Here is a 22,086-nt window from a genome sequence, read left to right on the forward strand (position 1 = left end):
AGTTCTGATATTTGCCCACATCACTCTTAAAACCTATTTAAACCTATATAAAAACCTCACCCTAAAAACCTATTACAAGATAATGGATAAGAGAAATTTTTTCTATGAATTTTCAATGAACTCACATCTATTCTTCTTATCTTGTTTTTGGAAATCACTTGAGGTAAAAAGGTGAAATAGGGAATTGTTAAGCTTTTATGCAAATCCATTACATAAACAGTAACATTCAGCACCAGTACATAAAATACTTTAAAAGTTTAAAGAACTGATTGATAATTCAAATACAAATTCTCAAAGCTTTTGTATTAATTAAAAATGATTTGCAAGTGCAATTCTAAATTCCAAGAGATGGAGAGGGGGTTTGAAATGGTTCTTTCTTGGTTTCTTTTGATGTTTTCATAGATAATGCATCATATCGCCTTAGTATCCCATAATGCAAAGCACATCTCCTTGTGGACATGTATAATGCTATGCATTAAGGGAAGGGTCATACCCAGACCGGTTTCGACTTTTATTAAAGTCTCATCGGTGGGAGCCAGACCGAGAGGTGGTGATACTAATGCGGAAGTAATAGAGAAGTCATATTTCCATATACCAGTTGGCAAAAGGTCCCAAGTGTAAGCAAACAAAGTTTGCACCTGAAGTATTTTCAGAATAAAGGATTAAACCAAATATATAATTGGTAACATAGCCAAGTGAAAAAACTTCCATCAATGCATCATAGTACAATCATAAAACAAATATCATTAGATATTTATATATACTTCACTTGGTGCAGAAACCAATGCATTTAATGTAATGAATACATTTTTTAAAATGAAATGTTATATTTATGAACTCTAAAACAGTGGTTCCCGACCTTTTTCCACTTGTGTACCCCCCCTTTTAAACCCATTTCTATAAATTGTACCCCTTGTTTTTAAAATAGCTATTTTTAAATACTGCCACTTTTGTTCAGTGCCTGTCTTAATGTAAAATTGTTTTCTTTACCTGTTTTTCCACTATTGATTATTTTTTATGTACCCCTGAATGGTCCAGCACATACCCCCCCCCCCGGTTCGTACTACCGATTGGGAACTGATGCTCTAAAACATGAGATACGAAACATAATTTGAGATATTTTCTATACTATGAAGATGGTTCGTAAATATTAGTTTTAAATAAAAATTCTACCAAGAAAATTTAAAACCGTGGGCCACATGTATATGTCAACCAAATTTGCCTGCCTGTTGCAGAAAGCACGTTACGTGGTTAAAAGAGCTCCCACCAGATACATTGGGTGTGCATAACACAACCTGGCATGAATGTGCTAATTAAATTCTCAAGAGGTACCAAGTTACTTGACCACCATGATCACTGAGAGCCTAACATGCAAAGGAAAATGGGCAACTTTGAAATGCCAGCAATAAACTATTAAACAAGTTTTGTATGCTTTAAATATATATGTATTTCGTTTGCAGATGTTGGTGTCCACACACACACACACACACACACACACACACACACACACACACACACACAAAATTATTCATATATACATTGAAACTGAATGTAAATAGCGAAAGTAAGCTGTATACATACCTAGCAAATTAAATACTCCATTCTCACTCTTTTTAAACTTTTTCTACCTATTGTGTCATGTAGTTCCTAACTAGTATGCAGTTTTATTAATGCTACCACAATCAAGACATAATAAAGCAAGGAAAACTGCATACTAGTTACAAACCACATGACACATTAGGTATAAAAGGAAATAAACATTAAAGTGTTCAATTATATACCTTTATATTGTTGCACACAATATTGGTCACAGAGCACTGTTTAAAATTAACCAACTTTCAGTGAAATGTTTATCACAGACTTGTAGCACGAGTACAGTAGCCAGGATTGGTACCACAAAAATTCATTGAAAAAGCAATTTGTTGAATGAACAATTTAACGAATGGCAATTTATCAAATAAACAATCTGTCAAATAACAGTTCATCCCACAACAATTCGTCGCAAATGCAAATGATCAAAAAAAATTAACCAATAATATTTTGATGAATCCTTTCATAATTGATAGAAAGATTTTCTTGAAAATTTGTTTTAAAGTGTTCAGTAAGAATACAAAACATCATCAAAGATGTAGACAACATATGCAAGTAGTCACTGAGATGTTATAATTATTATGTTTTTTTTACAGCATTATTCTGTAAGTGTACCTGCTACTTCATTGTGTAGACAGTGATTTTATCTCTAGACAAAAAAAGTTTGTTCAACCTAATTTTTTCACGAGTAAAATCAGATTGAAATCAAAACTGACAAATATTATAGATCTTGACTATAAAATTTCATTAAGTTTCATCCAGCTAGAGCAGAATTATTAATATCATTTCAAAACTTATTTATCAAAATTTTCTAATAAAAGTGATCCTGTTGGAACTAAAACTGAACCACACAGATTTCTTGTGCGTTTTATAAATTCTGACATATGCACATATTCCACTGTCAGAGAATTATTGCAATATAAAATGCCAACATGTTATCCCTTTTTAGCTCTGAATGTAGTTGAAATGAAAACTGGAACAGTTCAACAATTTTTGTAAGGTTCAAATACCAAATCTGAGTAAAATTCATCCCATATAATTGGTTTGTGTGCAGAAGTCACCATACTAACTACCACTAATAACAATGAAGTCTCCATAGTTTATTCGGTATAATGAAGCCCTTTGGTTAGAAAGACCTGGGTTCAAATCTTGTGCATGATGTGAAGAATTTTTATCCGTCCTCTTCAACTGAAGGTGAAGCATCTGGTCTCGTATGGAAATGGCAAGGTTTTATTCCAGGAAACTAAGGCGTTTCACCCTGCAAACTAGTACCCATGAACACGCATAGCTATGGATATAAACAACTTAGCAGATAAAGAAGACAATGGGACACCATCTTGTTCTCTTATTATTCCCTAGTAAAATAGCATTGCTATCCCACCAACCATTAGGTTGAGAAGAGAAAAGGATAAGGGGGGAACAATAAGATTTTCACATAATCTTTATATATACATAACACATATAAAGAGAATATCATGCAAATTTCAATTACATCACAAAATTCATTAAAAAAGTACAGTTCTTTTTGATAAATACACTTCACTTTACATGTCTTATAATTCATTTTTTCGATGAACTGTTCATTCGATGATTTTTCAATGAATTGCCTTTTGGTAAATTGTGTTTTCAATTAATTGTCAATGTATGAACTGCTGTTCGCTGAATTGTTTCTTTATTAATTATTTATTCAATTAATTGTTTTTCGATAAATTGTCTTTCGATGAATTTTCTGGACTGCCAAGATCAAATGTTGCCAACATAGCAGAGATAAAATACAATTTATATAATTTTTATATAGATCATAAACTACATTTTAAATGATGACATGGAGATTAAGCTTACTTGTTTTCCATGTGCTTCACAATACGCAAATAATTTTTGTATTTCTTTATCCTGTGCTGGATTTCATAAAACAAACATCGAAGTTGCATTGCAATTACTAAACTTGCCATAGACAAGAATATATTCCCCCACAGCTGAAAGACAAAAAAAGAAATCATTTAATTATTTTGCAGCTAATTATCTAGTTAAGATTAATGTTTCTTGGTATTACATTAACTTTGAAACCATACATACCTTAGTCAATAGAAAAACAGAATCTATACATATATGATAACAGACCAGAAAACTAATACATGCTTCATTGCTCTACTTTTCCAACACATTGAATTTTTTTTTTTTTAATGCTGTACTTCTTTTGATACTATCAAACTTGTTTTAATGCTGTGAGTTTGCTTAATCACATATCTAAAAAAAAGTACAGATAAAGAACTATAATAAATTTGTTATGGATGCACCTGGACTATTTCACAAATTTGGTTTCTTTTATTTTCTTCAGAATATTTTCATAGAAAATAGTCTGAAGGTAGGTTTCAAAGTTTTATTGAAACGTATAAATGAAGATATATTATAGAAAATGAATAAAAGAATTTTATAGAGTGGATGCTAAGAAATTCAATTATCCAAAAGCTATGGTGGAGAGCCAGCAGAATAAATTATGGAATAAAAAAAAAAAAAAAATACATTAGCAAAACACTAAACTAACAGCATTCAAATCAATGTCAACATATAGAGCTGAGAGCTTGGGGAGGGGGGGGTTAAAAATCAACAGTTAATAAGACTAGAGACCTCAGATAAGAATGCTGAGAAAAATTAGAGGAGTGAACAGATGGCAATTTTCAGAATTATATTAAAAATGAAGATATCAGAAAAACTTGATATTCTTAACATTCAGGAATGTGTAAGATCTAATCTCAGGCAGTATTATCATTTAAATGGCAAGAAAGAAAAGACTAATGAATTAGATGTCTGATGCCAGAATCACAAGAAAAAGACCCACAGGATTACCAATGTCTAGGTGGAATGATGCTGTTAGTAGTGCCTTGGAAAACTCAAATGCTAGATCTGACAATACCAGAAATTTGACAACAGATTAATTTGGAAGAAAACTGTTAACAGGAGGCTATTACATGCAAACTTAATCATAATACTATCACAGTATCCTATACTTCCCTTGAGGCACATAACAGGAATCAGAGGCTGCTGACAGTATAGGAGAAAACAAGGAAGTTGTTTAAGAGTATAGTTATATATATATATATATATATATATATATATATATATATATATAACTACATATATATATAAATACTTTCTACATATATATATATATATATATATATATATATATATATGTGTGTGTGTGTAGAAAGTATTTTACCTTGGGTATGAAAAATGTTAAAAATACCAAGCTATTTTAAACCTGGTTTTACTCCATTTCCCAAGTAAGCAAACAGACAAAACAAGTCAAGTTTGTGCCTGCATATATTGGGAGTCTAGCTGACCCTCAAATTAGTGCAAGACCAAGGCAACTCTTGGTAAAAGTAGAATAAGCTCCGATCACTGATCTTAATATTTACCCTTAATGCAAAGCACATCTCCTGGAGGAGATGTATGATGTTTTTTATATAAGGCAATGGGCCACTACCCAGACCGGTTTCGACCTTTATTGAGGTCTCATCAGTGGGAGCCAGGCTAGAAATACTAAGATTTTAGTAATACAGAGCTTAAGTATTTTACCAGAACAAGTTACCATAAGGTGTTTTAACCTTATTAAATAAAGATCTCAGGAGGAGATATAAATGTAGAAGGTATTTTACCTTGGGTATAATTGGTTATTCTACTTTTACCAAGAGTTGCCTTGGTCTTGCACTAATTTGAGGGTCAGCTAGACTTCCAATACATGCAGGCACAAACTTGACTTGTTTTGTCTGTTTGCTTACTTGGGAAATGGATTAAAACCAGGTTTAAAATAGCTTGGTATTTTTAACATTTTTTATACCCAAGGTAAAATACTTTCTACATTTATATCTCCTCCTGAGATCTTTATTTAATAAGGTTAAAACACCTTATGGTAACTTGTTCTGGTAAAATACTTTATTATTATTAAACAAGACCTCATGGAGTCAAAGACTCATCATACTTATAAGCTCTGTATTACTAAAATCTTGGTATTTGTAGCCTGGCTCCCACTGATGAGACCTCAATAAAGGTCGAAACCGGTCTGGGTAGTGGCCCATTGCCTTATATAAAAAACATCATACATCTCCTCCAGGAGATGTGCTTTGCATTAAGGGTAAATATTAAGATTAGTGATCGGAGCTTATTCTACTTTTACCAAGAGTTGCCTTGGTCTTGCACTAATTTGAGGGTCAGCTAGACTTCCAATACATGCAGGCACAAACTTGACTTGTTTTGTCTGTTTGCTTACTTGGGAAATGGAATAAAACCAGGTTTAAAATAGCTTGGTATTTTTAATATATATATATATATATATATATATATATATATATATATATATATATATATATATATATATATATATATATAAATATATTAGAGAATTGATGAGGTAAATGCATAGAGGTGGTCATGAGTGCTTTGCCAGCAAAGGAGTTCAAAGAAATATGGCAGAGATTGTGAAGTTAATAATTAGCAATAATAGTTAGTAATTAATAATAGTTAGCAAGCCTCTCACAATGAATCTTGGGACTGCATGAAGGTTCTTATGCAATAATAAAATGCAAAATGTAGTTAATAGCATATATGTGATAATGGAACTGAGAATTAAATATTTTTCTGAATATTATCTAAATATTTTTATTTAAAATAAACTAGAGGGAAATCAAGACCCTCCTTAGCTCAGTAAGTAGTGGCAATGCCCTTTGGATGGAAAGATTAATATGAAGATCTTTATCAGGACTTTCCGCAATGGAAAGCAAAATCAATTTAAACATCCAAGGAAACAGAAAAAACTCAAAGAGAATATATAAAACTGACACAGTTCCTATTGGCAATTTTCTTCCACATAAATCTGTTTATTTGCAAAATCTACAACATTCAAATTAACATTTCAGTCTTCTTAGGTACCACCAGCAGTTAATTCAGTTTATATAAAGACAAGACAGAGCTACTTGGTTGTGCAGAGAGAGAGAGAGAGAGAGAAGTGAAGTAAGATGAGAATAGAGTGAAGTCATAAATAATACAATGTGCAAGCATAAGCAATGACAAGCAAGAATAAAATAATAGTCTGAATGGAATAGAAAGCATAAATTATTTATGTGATTAACAAAAGAATGCTTTTAGCAGAATACATCAGAACAATAATAGGAAGATGGTCAAAAATCAACAGGAAAGAATAATGCAATTAGAGTGCTTCGAGTGTGTCAGCAGATAAGATGGCAGGAATAAATAAAAAAAGCTATAGATAATTGAAGCATATACATTTTTTTTATGGTAGCACATTAGTGCTGTGAATGGACAGAAATTAAGGAAAGGAGAAGGAATCTATTAAGGTTCTTTCTGAACAGCTGGAGATTTCAGTGCTAAAGGGAAAAGCTTAATGAAGAAGGCTGCTCAAAAGAACAGAAGTAAATGAAATGAAAGCACAGGAGAAGTTGGTTTTATGAGATAGCAGCTGAATTTTAAATGGATGTTGAGAAGTTGCTCCTCATGTTATTAACAACATTAAGAAAGACAGGGAGATGGAATTCAGTGAAATAATGACCATTTAAACACCTTAGAAAAAATACATACATCTGTGATACAGGTGACTGAAATGAGTCTGCAGGAGAGAAATTATCAATTAGCCCAACTGTCATATCTGGGACAACAAGAAATCCTGATATTCCTTGCAAAGGATGGCTAATCTAAAATCTCACTTTTTGACTTCCTGTGGCTTAAGATCTCCTTCTTCATTTTGTTTCGTTCATCTGTTGCATCAACTATTCTCCTAATAATGAAAATCATTCTGACATCTTTGACTTCCTATCTTCAAAGCTTGATTTTGTTCAGCCAAAATTTTCAAACAGTGAAGTCATCTTTCTTGATGACTTCAATGTCCACAATTCTAACTGGATCGCTTGTTCAAATTTCACTGATAAAGCTGCAAGAGAGGCAGAAATTTTTTGCTGTAAGCAATGACTTAAAACAGATCATCTTCTTACAAGAATTCTCAACAATCCTCTTCGCTCACTCAACATTATGGATCTCTTCTTAACTAGTTCTCCTTCCATGTACTGATCAGGTGACTGCTCCTCTTGGTGATTCAGGTCACAATCTCATCAAAGTTTCATCTCTGGTAGAACATCCTACCTTCAGCTATTCACTTCCTCATATACTCCAGCATTACAATAATGCCATGTGGGTTATGTGACTTATTCCTCCTTTCCATGGTCAAACTACTGTTTTCATTCTTCTGATCAGGATACCTGTTGTGATCTTGTTACAGAAATAATCCATTTTGGAATGAAAGCTTTCATTCCTCACTCTGTTCAAATTTTTCGACCCATATATAAACCATGGTTCTCCAAGAAGTATGCCACGGTGGTTCAAGAAAATCAAATAGCCTATCACATGTAGCTTGAGAAAAAGAATAGCTTCCTTCACAGCCTACACAGTTGCAAATAACACTTTTAAAACAATCATTAAAATAGAAAAGCCTAAATTTAACAAAAATAAATGTACAAAACTCGCTGCTTGTACAACTGGCGGTCACGCGCCAAAAGCCAGTGGGCACAACAACTTTTGTCCATCTAGGTTACCTTATCTATCTCACCCTAACAATAGCATTGTAACATTGCCTAAAGACAAGGCTAACATCCAGGCTTCATTCCTCTCTTCCATAGATGACCATGGTAAATAACCTCCTCCTGTTCCTCGAACACTGCATTTTATACCTCCAGTGACCTTCGGTCAGAAAGAAATCAGAAGAATCTTGAACACCACAAAGGCTGCCAGTGCTGATGGAATCCCACTAATTGTGTGCTCATGAGATGTGCCTGAAATAACCTCTTCTTTATCATCTATTCACTAAACTGTACTCACCTAGCATTCACCCTACAGCATGGAAGAAAGTCCATATACAAACAGTTCTCCCCCCCCCCCCCCCCCCGACAAAAAAAATTACTGCAAATAATTGTCTGCTATCAAGCTATCGACCAAGTGTTCTCTCTCTCTCTCACCTTAGTTCTTCCAAAGTAATGGATAAGGTTAACAACATTCAGCTTCTTCAACATTTGGAGAACCACAATCAATCTAACTGGTAACCACCAGTATGGAATTTGCCAACCTAGATCCATAGGAGTTATCCTGGCCTACATCATACACCTCTGGACACATTTACTCGAAAGGTTAGGAGAAACCTGTGGCATTGCTCGACATCTCCAAGGCTTTTGATAAGGTCTGGCAACGAGGGCTTCTCAACAAACTACCATCATTTGGACTGCCTTCGTCCTTGTGAAATTGGACTGTCAGTTTTCTCACAAATTGATCCCTTCATGTAATGATGGATGGCGTTCTCACTTCAAACTTTGTTAATGCTGGTGTCCCTCAGGACTGTCATTTCACCCACTCTCTTCCTGATTTATATAAATGACCTGCTCTCAATTACTGCAAATATTATTCCTAATTTTGCTGATGATAGCACACTCCACGTGTTCCACTCATATAACAGCCTTGCAGTGCTCAAACATCTCAAGCTTCATCTGTAATAAGGGTCCTGAATATTGATATTCAGTATCCTTGAATGGTGTGAAACAACCTACTTCAATGCTTCTAAAACAGTTTTGATTTTTTTTTTTTTGCAAGAAAACAAAGACCTCAGACTTCTCCAATTATGTTTGATAATGCTCAGCTCAATAGTCAAGACCAATCTCACTTCTTGAACTGATTCAAACCTTTCCTTGCATTATCATCATCAGCATCCAAAAAAACCTTAACATCCTTTTCTGCTCATGACAGTACTTCCCTGCTGAACAGATACTTATTCTATATAAATCCCAAATCTGTCCAACCTTGGAATACTGCTGTCATGTTTGGGATGGTGGACCCAAAACCTCCCTAAAAATTCTTGATGGCGTTATAAAAAAAAAAAAAAAAAAAAAAAAAACATTTACTTAAAATAAAGAGCCATTATTTAAATGAAGTTACTGAACATAACTGATCTTACTGAGGAAGAAAGAAGGACAAAGACAAGCAAGTCCTAAATAATGGAATGATTTGTTCAGGAACTCGAGCTCAAGAAAAGGAGGGGTAATTCCCTAAAAATGAGGATAAACTTTGTTTTGAATGAGAACTAATTTCAAAATGGGAAATTGGACAACAAAAATCACTTGGTCTATTGTACTACTAAGGTTTTAACTGGGAAGGATTTTTTTAACAATTCAAAAAAGAATAGTTGACAAACAAAAAACCAAAATATATATGGTTCTTATTGGAGATCTAAATAACAGAACAGGAAGTGAATCTTAGACACATTATAGTAGGAAACAATTTGAAGAAAAGAGCAAAGCTAATAACAGTGCGAAGTATCTGCCGTATTTCTTTCAAGACAGGGACTATCCATTAATAACATTGTAGTCCAACAACAAGATATGCATAAATTCACAAGGAGATAAAATACAGGAAAAGTCTTAACTGATTTACAATAAGACTTTTCTTGTATTTCCTGATATTAACACCTATTCAGGATATGAGAGTACATAAGAGATTTTAAAAAAGTAATCTAAGTTCTTGAGTTGGATAAAAATGAATATATGAAGAAAAAGCTGAAGACTCAAGTAGAGAAGCGCATAGTGAAGGTAACAGTAAGATAAAAAGAAGATCCCTAGGATAGAAAGTTAAAAAAACGACCAATGAAAAAACAAGAAATAATATAGAATAATCCTAGCAAGTAAGCATGTCCTTACAGCAGTGCTTCTTAACCTTTTCGAAGTCACGGAACACTTTTGATTATAAGAAAAATTTGGGAAACAACAAAACATTAGAGTCAAAAACTAACAATAAAAATATGCATGGGCTTTACTTTTATAAAAATGGAACTTATTTTAATGCAATATTTGAGGATGTTTGGCTTTTGTAGATTTCAACAATATCAGGTCTAATATGTGATGTAGTATCCTCATCTCTTTGTCTATATTAGACAGTCTTTCACGCTTTTTAGTTTTTATAGTGGTTAATATTGATAAACCGAGTACATCACACAAATATGATGTTGAAATCTGTAACAAAATTTTCAGTGCCTTTGTGGAGAGAGAGCTGGGTATTCGGTTTTGACAAAAATACAAAATTCCTCAAGAGTTATTTCAGAGAATTTTGATTTTAGAGTACAATCCGTTGACAAGGTAACTAATTGTTCTTCTTGTAACGAAAATTCACAACTCGATGGGAACACAAAAAAAATTTGGGGAATTTGTATCCAGTCATAATTGTGTGTATTTAAGGAAAGAAAGCAACTTGAAATCTTTTCTTCCAATATAGCTAAATGTTCTGTTATAACGGAAATAATTCCCTCGTCATTTTTATCATGGGGCGAAGGAAACATATCTACTGTATTTTTTTTTTTTTTCTGATATACGGTTTTTCCAAAGAGATACTTTTTTCTGAAAAGCTGACAATTTGTCAGTGGATGTAAAAATACTTCTATTTTTCCCTTGGATACTTCCATTAACTCTAAGTAATTAAAAATATCGGCTAAATATGCCATTTTAGCACACCAAATATCATTTTGAAGACATTTTACAAAAGCATCTGTTCTTTCATTTTGAAAAAAGGCCAATAATTCATTCTTAAGTTCTAAAATTCGGAATAGCACTTACCCCTGGATAACCATCTAATTTCAATGTGCAAAAGTAGATATCCAAAGTTTTTTTTTATATTTTTTTTTTTTAAAAAGCCGTGCTTTTAAAGTTCTTGACTTGATGTAATCTACTATATTTACAACTTGGTCTAGTACAGGATTTAATATTGCTGGTAATTTTTTTGAAACTAGGGATTCTCTGTGAAAAAAAAGTGCATAGATATATTTGGGTTTATTTTCTTTGAAAATAAAATAGTCTATTGGTTTAGAAGTCAATTCGCACAGCAGTCTTCAGTTATTAGGATCAGAGTAGCCAATTACACTCAGAACTGTGTCATTATTATTATTACGTGACAACTCAATGTGACATCTTTCACTGGTGGAACACTTGTAACCAGTTCGTGGAACACAAGTGTTCCGGGGAACACCGGTTAAGAACCGCTGCCTTAGAGGATAGAAAACAAAATATACGAAAATAAAAAGATAGGGATGATAAAAATATCATAGGACAGAAAGCGTACATTTCCAGTATCTCATCTCCCTTTTACCCTCTATTACTTTGTGGTGTCAATGGTTTATTAATCTTCGGACCTCAAACCATTCACAGGATAAGGTGGTCAAGCCCTACGTTCCAGTGTATCCTATGTCCGTAGTGTTGATTTCTCAAGGCCAGTTTGCGTGATGAAAAACCCCAGGATAAAACGGGTGGGAAAACCCTACTGTCCACGCCCAAGACTGGCTAACTTGGCTTGGCTATGACGTGAGGAGCTGAGATCCTTCAGCTCCTCACGTCTCTGATAGGAATCGAACCTAGGACACTCCTTTCCCAGGCATATGGTTGCGAAGTGCACAGCTTATGCTAACTATGCAGACATTTCCAGAATGTCAGAGAAAAAAGGGGAATGCAGAATTATATTACCTGAAGCATACTTTTGCCCTTGATGAGTATTAATCAAAGACAATTAACAAAATTCTTGATACACCTCAGACAGCTCCTTCAAACAAACAGGAATGCAAAAATAAAGATAAATTATTATCCTCATCATCATGCTAATTATGGATATAAACCATGTCATATTACATTAAGAATATGGATAAAATTGCACCATTGCTTTGTGATTACAACATTAAAGTGGCTTTTATGTCAATGTATAAGATCTCTAGGTTCTTAAATCCACAAAAACCTTCACATCATCCCATAAAATACCAGGAGAAATTACTATTATTATTCAGGCATCCATGGAGTCAAGAGACTCATCGTGGGAGGACCTTCCTAGGAAACACAAAGTCTATCATACCACTCCTTGAACTCATTGACCATTCTTGCTCTCACCACTCAATCAGGTAATGCATTCCACGATTCAACCACCCTCCATGCAAAGAAACCACTCCTCACCCTCTTCCTCATAGCTTCCTTTCGCAACTTCCAGGGATGGTCCCCTTGTCGTCTCTACTTCCCACTGTTCCACCAAGTGAAAGAACTCCCCAGTGTCAACTCTGTAACTGCCTCTCAACAGTTTAAAAGTCTTGATCATATCAACTCTCCTTCTTCTATCCACTAAACTCTGCAGTCCACATTCCTTCAGCTGATCCTCATAACTAACATTGTACAGTCCTGAAACCATCTTTGTTATCTGCCTCTGTACCCTTTCCACAGTTAATATATTCCCTTCAAATCCTGGGACCAAATTTGAGAGTAATAGCCTAAGTGTGGTCTGATAAGGGTCTTATACAATGGAATGATAACTTTTATCTCTGCAGGTCAGCACCCTTCTCAGTATTGCAGTAATCCTCTGGGTTACCTTCACCATCTTTGCAATATGCTCCCTGAATTTCAGTTTTCTATCAATCATCACCTCCACATCTCGTCTCCCCTACTTCCTTCAGTACAGCTCCTCCAATGGAGTATGTAGCCTCCCATCGATGTATTCCCAAACTTCAAGATTTTACATTTTGCAGCATTAAAACGACACCTCATTCATCTGTCCAGTTTATTCAAATCCTCTTGCAGGGTTGCCACATCTGCACTATTACTAATAACCCTGCCCAGCTTCACATCATCTGCAAACAACTGAATATCCTCTTGCAATCCACTGACAATGTCAATGGATAGCAAGGGGATACCTTATCAAATACCTCAAAAAAAAAAAAAAGTGAAACTGTTAAACAATTGTTTATTTAACAGCTCTGAAGGAAATGAAGGAAAAATGCCGCAAGAAATACCTAGAACAAAAATGATATTAAAGAAACTTTGAAAATAAGAAAGAACATATCTTAAAATTCTTTAACCCTCATGTTTCATCAAATTGTAATAATTTGTTCTTTTTCTTTTAGGATATATAAGAAGACATGTCAGAGGTTTTGAAGAAATTCAAAAACATCAAAAACTTGATGATGGCCTATGGGCCATCAAGTTTTTCATGCTGCAAGAAAAGTCCACAACTGAGGATTCAACAAACTTTGTGTGAGACTTTAAGGGACTGTGCCCCAGAATATAGAACAGTTGCCAGATGTGGCCAAGTTTAAAACTGGACATCCTGAGACAACAGATGCCCCAGATCAGGAAGAAGACCTTCCACAGCGATCACACTGGAAAACATTTATGCAGTTCATGCCATGATCCTTGATGATGGACAAATACCATCCAAAAACATTGCAAAGACTTTGGGGATATCCATGGAAGGAGTTTGGGTCATTATCCACTGACGTCTGGACATGCAGAAGCTCTCAGCAAAACGGGTCCCTAAATGTTTAAATGCTGACCAAATGAGAGAACGCATGCTCTCATCTCAAGAAATTTTGGGTCATTTTGAGAAATCAGGTGCAAATTTTTTGGCTTGTATTGGGACTGTTGATGAAACATAGCTTCATCACTATGACCTGGAGACTAAACAACAGTCAATGGAGTGGAGACACAAAAGTTCTTGCCATTGTCATTTGGGATATGGATGGTGTAATCCTTACCGAGTACCTCAAAAAAGGTAAAACTGTTAAACAACGGTTTATTTAACAGCTATGAAGGAAATGAAGGAGGTACTGAAGGAAAAATGCTGCAGGGAACTGAGCAGAGGTGTATTGCTTTTGCAGGACGATGCATCTGCTAACATAACTCATGAAACACAACAAACAATACACAAATTGGGCTTTTAATGTATGCCTCACCCACCCATCCACACTATTTGCCAGAATCCCCTGTGCCAGCACCAGCTGACTATTTTCTATTTCCAAATTTAAAGAAACACTAGAAAGGAACAAAATTCACCACATATGATTAAGCCATATCTGCAGCTGAGGACTGGTTTGTGCAACAAGGGAAAGACTTTTTTCTTAGAGGATCGCAAATGATGCAGCAGTATTGTAACAAGAGTTAACACTTTGTGGGAAACATATAGAATAATGTGTAATTAAATGGTTCTACCTCAATTCCTTCATGGTGATTACGACAATTTTTCTGCACACCCTTGTATAATCACACATGTAGAGCCCGCATATTTATAGCCTTCAGGATGCAGTTGAGAACATCAAGATGCATTGAGAACTTCAGGATGCATTGAAAACATCAACTGCATTCAGGATGCAGTTGATGTTTTCAATGTTTCAGGTATTTTCATTCTCCAAATTTATTACAGAAGTTATTCAATTTGGTCAGGGAATCCTGCAAACTTGTCTTGGATTTATTCAGAAGTATAACATCATCCACATAAAGTAAAGAGCTGAGATTAACGTCTCCAATTTTTAAACCAGGTTTAATACCACTTTACTTCATAATGTGATCCATATAGATAGTAAATAACACTGAAGATAATGTACACCCTTGTCGCACACCTGACTTAATGTCAAATCATCTTTCTGTATCTTCTTCAATTCTAACTGCTGATTTACAACTCAAATAGAGACTATGTACGGCTCAATATAATGTCCCATTTAAACCATATAACTGGAGCATTTCTAACAGGTTTCCTCTTGGGCACCTTGTCATATGCTTTTTTGAGATCTACAAAACTTAAATACAGATCCTTATAATATTCCCACGATTTCTCAACTATTTGTCTTAAAGTGAAAATCTGATCCGGACAACCTCTATTTGGCCTGAAACCAGCTTGTTCTTCTCCTCTACAATTTTTTTTAGCTGTTTCTCAAGAATATGTGCATAAATCTAACCAGATACACTCAGTAGCAAATTCCTTTGTAATAGAGAATTCCTTTGTAATTCTCATATTCAACTTTTTTCTCATTTTTATAGATTGGTACTATGAGTGCTCTACTCCAACCATCTGGAATTCAACCCTCTAACCAGGACTTCTGGATTATGCAGTGTAGCCACTGTAAAACATTTATACCTCCAAATTTTAGCGTTTCTAGTTGAATATCATCTACTCCATCTGCATTTCCATATTTTCGGTTTACGATAGCTTTTTCTACTTCTGGTATAGATATATATTCCACATGGTATTACTGTTGAGTGTTTTCTACCACCATGTTGTCACTGCTTGTTTCATTTAGCAATCTTGCAAAGTAATTATTCCATACATGAAGAATATCTTTATCCTCAATTTTCAGGTCCCCTTTACCATTTCTAATTCATTTTACAGTACTCTTTCTTCCATTTCTGAGCTTTTCAATATTTTCCCACCTTCCTGATATTTATTCTCTATGTTCTGGCCAAAGTCTTCACATGACTTTTGTTTAGATAATTTTACACCATGCTTTGCTTTCTTACATTTTTTCTCTGTATTGCCTAAGAGCAAAAGCTGATTTACTTGCCAGGAACTTGCGATTTTCTTTGTTCTTTTCCTTCACTGCCTCTTTAACTTCCTGTGTCCACCATGGAGTTCTGATTTTTCCATCCTTGAGACAACCTCAACACATGCATTTCTGGCTAAATCAATCAATGTTTTCTTCAGAACTTGCCACTGAATCTCCAAGGTTTGGTTCCTGTTCTCAAACTCTTTCATTTTTTCTTGAATAATGTTTGTGTATTTAAATCTACAGTTCACATCTGATAGCTGTTCAACTTTGATTCATTTCAAAACTTTCTTACGCACCCTTCTTTTCAATACAAAGTTCAATTTTATTCTGCTCAACACTAAATGGTGATCACTTCCTATTTCAAATCCACTGTATACTTTTGTGTCCTGAACCAGTGTGAAAACATCAGTGTCAACAATAACATAGTCAATGAGACTTTTCTTATTCCTTGCATCTTCTCTCCATGATAATTTGTGCACATTTTTATGTTGGAACATGGTGTTAGTAATAACTAGCCCATGTCCTGGGGAGGAATCTAGCAGGTACTTACCACTATTATTAACTCTGCTCTTTTCTCTAAATTTTTCCGAAACATTCTTATATGCTGGCAATCATTTCTTCTCTGGTGTTTAGATCTCCAACCAGGACCAACTTTTCCTTTTTTGTTGTGTCAGCTGCCTTCTCTAATGCATCGAAAAGTTCCTCCACTTCTTCCTTAGTAGAACCTTGTTTGGAACCATAAGCACAAATAAGTTTCATTGTCCAGTTCCCCATTGTGATATTAGTCCACATCACCTACTTGATATTGCCTGAATTCAAGAAGATTATCAGATTTATATTATAGCAGGCTCATATTTATGCTACACTAAGTTCAATTTAGTAGTCATCATCAAATTTATACAGATATCAGATACAGAGTTCAAAAGAACTGAACCAAGATGGTAAAGTAAGTTCAAATTTGATGTTCTATTTTTTGAATCGTGTGAAATCTTACATGACCATCCTAATCGGACAGACTGTATACATATCTCTCAGTTTTGGGAAGTGATTGTTTATAATTTTTAAAAATTAATTATACATCTATACTTACTTCTCTGAACTGTAATAGTGTATCTTCCTACTTGTACAGCTGTGACTGAAATGTGATATTATATGCAAGCTGTATGACTCGTTCTTGTGTTCATAATTTATGATGATGTATCAATTCTTCTGCCTCCTCCCTGAATGAGGCTCATGATATGAGCAAAATATATATAGAAGTAATAAATTCTATTTAGTTTTCTTAACATGTAAAGCTATTATTTCAAGCATTATATTAATAAAGGGAAATTTACAGAGGAATTTCTGTACTGAATGTTCCAAGTAAGATTTATGCAAGCATCCTTGAGAAGAGGCTAAGGAAACTTGCTGGAGAAACTTGAAAAATATGCTGGGTTCAGGTTGTCAGGAGCTGAAGTTTACTTTAAGACAATTAGTTGAGAAATCACAGAAATATAACAAGGATCTGTATTTAACGTGCAGATCTGAAAAAGAGCCATACAACAAGGGAAAAACTATTTAAAACATGACAATTACATATGCAAATGAAACATTATAAAATGCAATACATAGGTGTCCTCCATAGTGCAATTGGAAGAATGACAGTATATATATCACACCCTTCGTTTGGAAAAGGCCTAAGTTTGATTCTCGTTGTTATGAGAGGAATATCTATGTAAGCCTTTTCATTTGAAGAAGAGTTAGCCGATCTCATACAGAGGTAGCAGAGTTTTTCTCCTGAAAACTAGGGTTTTTCATCCCACGCACAGACAAAAGAAAAAAATACTGTTGGTTGTAGTGATGGATGGAAGATGGCATTGTTGGTGGTTGTGTGTAGAAGGAGAATTAAGTAGTAGGAGAGACAGGTTTTCTCTAACATGTGTAAAGCTGTTATTTCAAGCATTATATTAATAAACGGAAATTTACAGAGGAATTTCTGTACTGAATGTTCCAAGTAAGATTTATGCAAGCATCCTTGAAAAGAGGCTAAGGAAAATTGCTGGAGAAACTTGAAAAATATGCTGGGTTCAGGTTGTCAGGAGCTAAAGTTTACTTTAAGACAATTAGTTAGAAATCACAGAAATATAACAAGGATCTGTATTTAACGTGCAGATCTGAAAAAGAGCCATACAAGTATGTAGCGGAGCGGAATAATGTGCCCTCCCACAAGGAGTCCTTGGAAGTGCCATGTAATAATAATAGCTATTAAGATAACAATTAGAACAAACAGATGTATAGGAAGATAGTTTGCTGTTATCAGGTGCAAGCAAGGATACAACTACATTGTTGTTCATCATCAATATAGATCACTTACGAAATAAGGTAATATTAAATCTCATGTTAAAATTAGAGATAATAGACTCAACTAGTCTAACTTTGTTGTAACAAGCATGGAAATAAGATCATGGATTTAATGAGAAAAAAACCGATGATTTTAATTTATGCATATTTCAATACAGTTGCTCACTTTCATAAGGAGCATATTACATGGTATTTCGGTAACTATGCAAAACATTCTTAATTGCTTAGTTAGCTTTTAGACTACCGTATTCTTGGAATAGACAAAAATGAAAGCTTTTATGAATCTGAATCCAGACAGGTACGTAAACTAATCTTGACCTTGGGAACCAACTCCTATCTACCTGCCTCTCCAATGTCTCCTGCCCTCCTCCCTAAATTTACCTAAATACTGCCACAACTGTAAAGTCAGTTAAAAAACTGAACCCTTCTGTTGAAAACATCTGCTGAAAGAAAAGTATCTCTCAGTTTGCAAAAAAAAAGTCAAAATTATTCATAAATTACAACATGGTGCAAAAAATGTCAAATTACATAAAAATATTTCTTTGTTCTCTTCAATAATATCAATACTGTGGGAAAATGAAGATATTTACATATCAGCACTGGAAAACAACATAAATGAAACAACAAAAAAAATTTACAAAGTGCAAGCTTACAAACATCCATGAAGCAATGCTTTACATGCTGGATTCTCAACAGACAGTCCAATATGCAATGATGGTTGGGTGGATCGATTTAAAACTGACATAACAACAACATCAAATGTATTATAGTTTATACACACATATTCATACAATATCTAGGTATGTAATTATACAGCAGAATCCACTTATTGTGATCGCGGATAATATTATCAAATCAGCTATTGTTATCAAAATCAGTCAGTCCCAAAACACACCATTTAAAATGAATTAAAAATAATCCATCTATTATAATTAAAGTTCTGGTTATTATTATCAGAATCATCGAATGTTGAGGCTTTTGCATCTCAGAATTCTAAGAAATAAGGAGAAAATTTGACAAAGAACATTTGTCGAAATCTGACTTTTTTGTTAATCTTCCATAAATCTTCCAGGCAAATACAGGGGGGGGGGGATATAAATACAGTCTAATTGATTTTTTCAGTAAGTGAATTTTACTTTAAGTGGTTATTAAAACAGCCATTAGCGATGGCAGAAATGAGTAAAAAACGTAAAGATTTATCTTTTCAAGAAAAGTAAAGAATTTTGGAGTCCTATGATAAGTTGCTCAAAATGAGTCAGCGTAGTGCGGCTGTACATTTAAAAAATTCACAATCACTCTTGTATAAGATTGTGTAAAAAATAAATCAAACATTGAAACTTCAGCTCTCACCAAGGAGAACATGGATCAGAATAGAGAGAGAGCCCAATCTGGTAAGGATACTCAAGTTGAATCATCATTAAAAATTTAGTGCAGTAATGTTTGTGAAAAGAATGCTTCGATTAATGGGTCTCTGATGGGTCCAAAAGCAGAACTTGCAAAAACAATAGGCAAAAAATGTGTCTTGTTAGTAGACAATTTATCATTAAATGATAAATCCAATTATTGCACATCCAATTTATCATTAAAGAACATTAAAGTAATTTTCTTGCCTTCGAATACTACATCGTTAATTCAACCATGTGGCCAAGGCATCATGCCAGCTTTTAAAGCTTATTATCGCAGGAAAGGATTATATAAAAGACCAATCTGATGAAGTGTAATTGCAAAAAAGATTTCCCTTCTTGATGCATTGCATCTGGTAGCAATGTCATGGAAGCAAGTCCCAGAGAAGACTATTGAAAACTGCTTCCAAAAAGGTGGATTTTTTAAGACAAACTCTGAAACTCCTTCTTCCAAAGAATTTGAATGTCATACAAATGAAATTTTTGATAAAACCCCAGATGGTATGTCAAAAGAATAATTTGAAAATCGGTTGGATATTGATAACAACGTTGAAGTGGTGGCTACAATGACAGTGTCGGAAATATGTCAAGCTGCTTCCGATGAGAACTTTAAACTAACAGAAGAAAATAAACCTAATACAAGTATAGAAGAACAAATTTTAGAAAGTCCTCCAACCAATGCCCAGATGCAAGAAGCCTTATGAACACTTCGTTGCAGTGTGCAACATAGAGCGACAAACTTTGAAAAGCATTATGAGTATGAGCAATTTATTCATGAACTATTAATTAACTTAAGGAATTCACAATGTGCACTAGAATATAAATTAAATAAACTTTAATATATATTTCCAATATTTCGGCAACGTCATGTTGCCATCTTCAAAAGGAACTTAAAATAAAGATGTGCACTCAGACACTACACACAGTAAATGAGGAAAGAAGCGAAGAAGCTATTGTTTCTCCTAAAAGTCCTGATGGTGCCCCCTAGCAGGCTATGTAGGTATTCTTGGCTGTTGGACTGAAGGTCTCCTGATGAAAGTCTCACAAATTTGGGGCAGTCTCATGCAACCAAATTTGTTGAGGTTTGGCATGTTTCTTAGGGCTCAGCCCTAAGAAACATGCTTTGGAAGTTTTTTCCCCCACTTGGTTAGAGGTATAGGTAAATATGACTTCTCCATTGGTTCTGCCTTAGTATCACCACTTCTGGCTCCCACTGACGAGACCTCAATAAAGGTCAAAACAGGTCTGGGTAGTAGGCCCTTCCCTTAATGCATAGCATTATACATCCCTGCAAGGAGATGTGCTTTGCATTATGAGAGATACTGAGACAAGGAGTAATGAGAGCTTGGTCCACCTTTACCACGAGTTGCCTCAGTCCTGAAGATACTTCAGGCACAAACTTTGTTTGCTTACACTTAGATAAAGGATTAACTAAATTTATTATAGTCTAACCAAATGGAAAAAACTTCCAACATCTTTCTCTAAATCCAGAGTAATTTAATAATAAGGTGGTACACCTTTTGAAAACTCATATAGGTAAATATGATTTCTCCATTGCTTCTGCCTTAGTATCACCACTTCTGGGTCTAGCTCCCATTGACAAGACCTCAATATAGGTCGAAACAGGATGGAAGCTTGGGTGATATGGCAATGCTGTAGCCCATGAAGTTTTAACTGAGGCTCGACTGTTGCTGTCACCCAGGTCCTGAGAGGGGAGAGCTCTGCTCAGTGGTGGGTAAGCCTGTTACTGAGGGGAACAACAGCTGAGTTTTTGGAGTTTGACCTGTACTTGAACATTCAATAAAGGTCAAAACCGATCTGGGTAGTGGCCCTTCCCTTAATGCATAGCATTATACATGCCCACAAGGAGATGTGCTTTTGCATTATGGGAGATAATGAGACAAGGAGTGATGAGAGCTTGGTCTCCACTTTACCACGAGTTGCCTCAGTCCTGAAGATACTTCAGGTGCAAACTTTGTTTGCTTACACTTGGATAAAGGATTAAACTAAATTTATTATAGTCTAACCAAATGCAAAATAAACTTCCAATATCTTTCTCTAAATCCAGAGTAATTTAATAATAAGGTGGTACACCGGTGGTTAACTCATATAGGTAAATATGACCTCTTCATTGCTTCTGGCTTAGTATCACCACTCTGGGTGTGCCTTCCACTGATGAGACGTCAATAAAGGTTGAAACTGGTTGGAAGCTTGGGTGATAAATGGCAATGCTGTAGTCCATGAAGTTTTAACCGAAGCTTGACTGTTTCTGTCATCCAGGTCCTGGGTGGGTAATGAATGGCAATGCTGTAGTCCGTGAAGTTAACTGAGGCACGGCTGTTGCTGTTACCCTCAGATGAGATGTGA

The 22,086-nt window shown here is 34.7% G+C and overlaps 1 protein-coding gene across 1 annotated transcript in view; it reads right to left on the reverse strand.

Annotated features, from left to right (window-relative positions):
- Positions 1–22,086, reverse strand: part of LOC150103126 (E3 ubiquitin-protein ligase AMFR-like) — a 294,346-nt gene that overhangs the window by 168,004 nt on the left and 104,256 nt on the right. The window contains exon 7 of the mRNA XM_090397349.1: positions 3,433–3,566. Coding sequence (XP_090253475.1) covers positions 3,433–3,566 — 134 coding nt within the window. The remainder of the gene's footprint in view (positions 1–3,432; positions 3,567–22,086) is intronic.

This window comes from Typopeltis vanoorti, chromosome 9 (assembly GCF_054136105.1).
Source record: "Typopeltis vanoorti isolate ZY-2024b chromosome 9, IOZ_Tvanoo_1.0, whole genome shotgun sequence".
Lineage (NCBI taxonomy): Eukaryota > Metazoa > Arthropoda > Arachnida > Uropygi > Thelyphonidae > Typopeltis > Typopeltis vanoorti.